The following is a 7,060-nucleotide window of genomic DNA, read 5'->3' on the forward strand; positions in this document are numbered from 1 at the left end:
GTCCTGGCGAGAGTTGGGCAGGCGGTCCGCCGAACCCTTTGGTTTGCCTTAGGGTGAGGTGGGGCCGTCACATATTATCGTTACAAGAATTTCTTTTAAGTTTCGCTTTATCGCGCGCGAATCGGAAGTTCGCGTATTTCGAGCCAGAACGGTTAAATGGAGATTTAAGAAATTTATTCTAGACTACTAAGAGTGAATAATTATAGTGTTAAAGGAATTACATTTGAAATTTAGTGCACAAGTATAACAACCAAGAGAGAGAACAGTGGTTCGACACCCGCGCGCGACACTATTCCTAATTGACTTTTGAACACCTTTTGGCCACAAATTCCTTAAGCTTCCAAGAGAAGCTTCACAACTCAAAACTCTCTCTCTCCTCACTCCCTAAGCTTGGCTGAACAGCAAGAAAAAGAAAGGAAAGAAAGCTCCAATTCATCTTGCTCATTCTTGCTTCAAATCACTTCTAAATTTGCATCCAACCTCAAAGCCACTTGGAGATTAGCTTGAGCTCGGAGAAAGGCTTCAACTTGCGGTGATTTTTGGAGTTTTTGGTGGTGAAATTTCTGGTTTCATCAAGAACTAAGGAGGTAACCATCAACTCATCTAATCTCTCCATTTAATACAAGATTTATGGTTGGTTGTGCAAGGGTTTGCAACCCTAAGCAAGGATTAGGCTAGCGGACTTGAGGTGTTTGATTTCTTACTTTAAATGTTAGGCTAGCGGTCTTGTGGTGACCTCCAGGTAGCTACCTTGAGGATTAAATGCTTGTTTAATGTTGTTTATGTGTTATATGAGGTGTATATGGTTAGAAAGTGAAGAAAGAATCAAAGGAAAGTGGTGCAAATGCGATGGCCGAAACTATCCGGTGATTTTCGTACCTGCCTTTCAAATTTTTGTGGGCTGTTTTTCTGTGAAATTGGTTGATATATGTTTTATATGGTGTGTAGAAAATTTCTACCAAAAATCATTTGAATTGGTTGAGCAAAACTTGAAATTTCAAAATTTGAAGAAAACTGAAAAATGTGTTCAGGCTGTCCGAGTACCATTTTGATCAAACATATCTCTTTGTACAAAATTCAAAATTGAGTGCCATTTGCGGCATTTGAAACTAGACACTTGTAGCTTTCCAACGGTATAAAATTCACTTTCTATTTCGAAATGAGTGAGCCGTAGTGACTCAGCAAAGTTTGCTGTCCTGTTCTGATAGTCTATCCGAGAGAAAGGTAGAAGCTGCACTTTGTGGCTCTAGTTTCTCTCACTTACGAATTGATTTTGAAAATGACTTGTTCTGATGAAATGTAGAGTTTTGAGTCTAGTTTCCAATGCCATCAACCATTCTCAATTTCAAGTTGTATTGAGTGAGATATGGTTCAATTTACAAACTGTGCCAAAGCTGGAAATCTGGAAAAAACCCTTTCTTCTTGCTAGCCGACCGATTAGGTTTGATTTGGGACGTTTTGTTTCGAAAATTTTGATGTCCATGGCTTTTCAAATACTTATTAAGTGTTCCTAGAACCTTGGTTTCAAAATAGACAGAATTGGAGTTGATTTCATTGGGTAAAATGTTTGAAAAAGGAAAAGAAAGCAAGAAGACAAATTTGCTTTAAGAATTTCCTAAATTTTGGTAGTTTCGTTAACTGTATTTCCGTACGAGTTTTTACGTGAAATTTGATAGAGGAGTAGTCCTCCTATGGAAGTTGAATTGTACCAAATTTGGTGTTATTCTAAGATTATTTTGATACCCAAATGATGTCCCAAAGTTTGCTTTTCAAATCTAGAAATTCACTGTTTAGTAGTGAAAATTTGCTGACTTTGGACTGCTATATTTTGATATTCAAAACTCCGAATTTAGATCTGCTTATTTTGTTTGAAACTTTGTATGGAACTCTTATTTTGTTACAAATTTTAGAGGCTAGTTCACTTTCTGTGAATTTTGCCAAATTTCCAAAGTTTGCCGAAAAACATGACCGAAACTGTCTTGTATGCTCAAATCAACCACTTTGACCTGAAATTTGAATGTCTTCTGTTTAGAATCTTGGAAAAATGTCTTCTAAGAACTTTTAGAACTTTGAACCTAGTTTCCAACGGTACAAATTTTTCCAATTTTGGACTTACTCAGTGCAAGTTTTGATTTTTCTAAATTTCATGTGCAAAACTAAAATTTTCCGACTTGATGGGAAATGAGTTTTTGGGAACTCTTCCCTATCCTTTGATATTGATTGACCATTTTAAACTTGATTTCATGGAGGAAATTAGTTTTTCTTGTGTTATTAAACACGACTTTTGAGTCTCGATTTTCGAGTAGTTAAGGCTCTCTTTCATAACATTTTCTTAGTATTGTACAAATGTACAATCTTCCTTGTTAGCAAGGGGTTTGTAAGTAATAGTGTGTGATAGTCAATTATTATTTGCTCAGGCGCTCAAGGGGACCTTGAAGAGGATCTCGAAGTGGACGCCTAAAAGCTTGTTTGAGCACTTACTCATCTATTTTGATTGGTGAGTGTCAAGTGCATGAATTTGTTGCTAAGTGCTTGACTTGCTTCTTATCCGTTATGTGAATTTGGAATTTTAGAGATGAGTGTGTACTTTACCGCACTCGTTCTCTTTCAAATGAAATTATATTCGAATTTTTGCTATGTGAATCCATATTCGCCTTGTGCGAAGTGATGTGGATGTGATTTGTATTTGTGATTTCTATTTGGAATCATCGATTGGAACGCTGCTCATTGACTTATATTCATATTTGTATTCATATTCGTATTCGGGGGACGCCCAAACTTGTTGGCTAACTTTACGAATCGAGCCAGCAAGGGTTTGGTCGATAAGCTTAGCAAACCATGAGATATTCGTAAAGCATGATCTATTGGAGAGATCTTGCTTGACATACTCACGTAGTATTGCCATGATATACTCGAGTAATATCAAAACTTTGATGAGCGGGCCCGGTAAGGGGTGTAAGGGTGACGGGATTCGAAGAAAGTGGTGTATCTACAGGATTTGATACTATGTGATTAACGGAGTGTCAACATGGAATTTGATCAAGACCTTGACTCGATTACGTGGAATTTAGCTCTTGAGAGCTACAGTATCCTTGAATTATTTTTGTTTACTTTTCCTATTTGAAATGTTAAATACTCGAACTTTACAGTTTTACTTATTATTTAAATGTGGTTGCTACTTGGACTATGTGCTTGCATGTGTGTTTCTTAGCCTCACGAGCATTCGCTCACCCGATTAGATTTGTTTTCCTTAACAGGACCGGATGAGAAGATTTTTGGAGAAAAGCCGACTAGATTACTCTTTTGATTAGTACCTTGGTTGTAATTGTTTGGTCGATTATAATGGTTGTATTTTGGGATTTGATGTATCTTTTGAGAACTCATGATGTAAGATTTGAACGTTTACCTAAGGAAGTGACTTCGATGTACTTCGGCCTTTATTATTAGTTGTTATCCTTTAAGTGCGAATTGGAATTGTATCGAGTCCTGGTGAGAGTTGGGCAGGCATTCCGCGGATACATAACTGCTTTGTGTTTTCCCTTGCTTATCGTGATTTCAACTTCATTTTTCTTTGACTTTCGATTGTGAATAAGTATTTATTGTATATCCAAAACTTGCTTACCTATTAGTTATAATATTTGAACCCTAGCCCAGTGAGTGATAACGGAAGGTAAACGACAACGTGGACGGGGCCATGGGCGTGGACCCGGACAAACCCAGGACCAAGAGAAAGAACAAGGATCTGTAGCAAACCAGAACCAGGGACCCAGAGATGAAGGAAGGGACCAGGTAGCTACACCTATCAATCGTATGACTGATTTATTGGCCCCTTTGGTTGACTAGTAAGGTCAAACACCTGGTAACTAGCAAAGGGACCCTAAAGTAGGTGAAGATAGGGCCCTGGAATGGTTCCAAAAATTCGCTCCTCCCAAGTTTCTTGAAGGACCAGATTTTGAAGTTGCCGAGAACTGGTTTGAAAGAATGGAAGATATTTTTGCTGCGTTACACTATACCGAGGAGAGACAAGTGACTTTTGCTATTTTTCAGTTAGAAGGTGCGGCCCGTTCCTGGTGGAACGTAGTAAGGGCAATGTGGATCAGGGAGCAAACACCACGTACTTGGTTAAACTTCACTAGAAAGTTTAATGAGAAGTTCCTCCTACCCTTAATCCAAGAGAAAAGAGAGGATGAATATATCAAACTGTACCAAGTCACTTTGAGTGTGGAGGAATATGAAACCCAATTTACCCGACTCTCTAAATTTGCTCCGAAATTGGTAGTTAATGAGCAAAAGCGCATAAGGTGGTTTGTACAAGGTTTGAATGTGGAGATTCAAAAGGACTTAGCTACTGCTCAAATCGATACATTTAAAGATGCTCTTGAAAATGGTCAACGAGTGGAGCAGACCCGATTCCAAGTTCGGACCTTTCAAGCCAAGAGACGTGGAGCATCTAGTAATACTACCGGGCGAGTTGATCAGAATGTACCGCATCCTAAGTTTGGAAGAGGTACGGGTGGAGTTCGTATCTCAGGGACACCGAGAGGAGCTCCATCCAGAGGGGCTCACAACGGGAGAGGCCAACAGAGGACTATTTTCCAAGGAGGTCCGACACCCGCTACTCGAGTAAGTTGTGGATATTGTGGTAAGACAAACCACACTGAAGATGCTTGTTGGCGTAAAATGAGGAAATGTTTCCGTTGCGGAAGTTTCGATCATCAGATCGCCACTTATCCTGCTAAAAACCGTGAGGAAAATGAGGGTGTGCTGCCAGAGAAGTCAAACTCTAAACAACCAACTGCTAATGGGAGTAGACCGACAGCCTCTGCTAGGGTTTTTGCCTTGGACTATCAGCGAGCCCCTGAGTCCTCTGAAGTAGTAGAAGGTACGATCCCTGTATTCCACTGCTTAACTAAGTTTTTAATTGACCCTGGGGTAACCCATTTTTTCATAAATCCTGCCTTTATGTGTGGTATTGCTGTGAATCCTGTTAAATTTCCCTATGACTTGGAAGTTAGAACACCTACTGGGGATCAAAACCTAATTACCAATATGGTTTATAAAAATTGTGAGATTTGGGTAGAAAAACGGAAGTTGGTGGGAGATTTGATAAGTTTAGACCTCAAGGGGTACGACGTAATTATAGGAATGGATTGGTTGGCTCAATACAATGCTCAGTTGAGCTGCAAGACTAAGGTGGTGGAGTTCTCTAAACCCGGAGAGGCAACCCTAAGATTGGATGTGAGGGGTAGATTAGCCTCGTCTGCACTTGTTTCAAGAATTCGAGTCAGAAAATTATTGAATAAAGGGCATAGGGTTTCTTAGCTTTCTTGATTAACACTCCTAGAGGTAAGATGAAACTGGAGGATGTGTTAGTAGTAAATGAATTTCCCGATATTTTTCCTGACGAGCTGAAGTCGATGCCGCCAGAGAGAGAAATAGAATTTAAGATCGAGTTGGTGCCTAGAACCGCTCCTATTGCAAAAACACCATACTGAATGGCCCATGCCGAACTTAAGGAACTAAAATTGCAATTACAGGACTTGTTAGAATGAGGGTTTATTCGAGTAAGTGAATCACCTTGGGGGGCACCTATTCTATTTGTTAAGAAAAAAGATGGTAGTTTGAAACTCTGTATAGATTATCGCGGCTTAAATGATGTTACAGTGAAAAATAAATATTTTTTGCCGCACATTGACGAGTTGTTTGACCAGTTGCAAGGAGCAATAGTTTTCTCTAAGTTGGACTTGAGGCAAGGTTATTATCAGCTACGAATTAAGTAGGAGGATATGCCGAAAACTGCTTTTAATTTCAGATATGGACATTTTGAGTTTACAATGATGCCTTTTGGTTTAACAAATGCTCCGGCTGCCTTTATGGATTTGATGCATCGAGTGTTTAAACCTTATTTCGACCAATTTGTCGTGGTGTTCATAGATGATATTTTGGTGTATTCTAAGACTCGAGAGGATCACGAACGACATTTGAGGATAGTTTTGCAGACTTTAAGAGAGCATCAGTTATATGCCAAGTTTAGCAAGTGTGAGTTTTGGTTGGAGCAAATCTCGTTTCTAGGGCATGTGATATCTAAGATGGCATTTCTGTGGATCCAGTGAAAGTAAAAGCCGTATCTGAGTGGAAATAGCCAGAAACTCCAACTGAGGTTCGTAGTTTCCTAGGTTTAGTTGGGTATTACCGTCGGATGATCAAAGATTTCTCCAAATTTGTGAGAACCCGTAAATTCCTCTTAATAATTTTCCTAGGGTTTATCCCCTTTAATGGCATGTTTTTTTTGCATTTTCTGGCTTAGGAAAATTCTCCTGGTAAATTTTATGAGTAATTATAGTTTTTAGATGTTTTTTCTAGTATTGGAGAGTTTTTGAAAAATTAAGGATATATAAAGGACGTGGGACCCACTAGTGCGATAAGTTCGGAAAAAATTCGGCCAGTTAGGTTAATTTTCGGATACTGGTTGAGATTTATCGGGTGTTAAGAGATAAGTAGAGGATGTGAGAGGAAAAGAAAGGGATAGGAATGCACTTAATGAAGTGACAAGTGTCACTCTTCCATTGGTTGGACTTGTAGACAACTATTCATGGTTTTGACCTTTTTGACTAATTGGTTAAATATCTCCAAAAAAATCACTAAAATTCACTCTTTTCTTCTCCTCCATGGCCGGTTCTCTCTTGAGCAAAGAAGAAAGAAACTCTTCAACATTTTAGCTTCCATTTAGCTCAATCTTCCAAAACCAATCACATAAACTAGTTTGTACTCCATAAAATCCCTCCCTTTGGTGCTAGTAAGTGTTTTTGTGGAAGTGTTCAAGGAAGCTAAGGTGTTCTACAACTCCTTTTCTCTTGTTTACTAGGTAAGTGGTGCTTGAACTTCCTCCTACACCTAATGATGCTTAATTTGTGCCTAGTGGTGGCTAAAGTGTTGAAATTTGTGGTTTATTTCTTGTTTTTGGATGATTTGATGAAGTTTTCAATTTAATGGTGATTTTTCTGGTTTAATGTGATCATGATGTTGTGGCCTTATATGATGATTGGCAATGGCCTATAAT

General features: G+C 38.8%; 1 protein-coding gene across 1 annotated transcript; it reads left to right on the forward strand.

Moving 5' to 3' along the window:
- The first annotated feature begins 4,089 nt into the window (after window positions 1–4,089).
- On the forward strand, window positions 4,090–5,322 carry LOC113692609 (uncharacterized). The gene has a single exon (XM_027211048.1). It carries the CDS (start codon window positions 4,090–4,092, stop codon window positions 5,320–5,322), a length of 1,233 nt encoding a protein of 410 aa, XP_027066849.1.
- Window positions 5,323–7,060: the final 1,738 nt, after the last annotated feature.

The sequence above is a fragment of the Coffea arabica genome, chromosome 1e, assembly GCF_036785885.1.
Source record: "Coffea arabica cultivar ET-39 chromosome 1e, Coffea Arabica ET-39 HiFi, whole genome shotgun sequence".
NCBI lineage: Eukaryota > Viridiplantae > Streptophyta > Magnoliopsida > Gentianales > Rubiaceae > Coffea > Coffea arabica.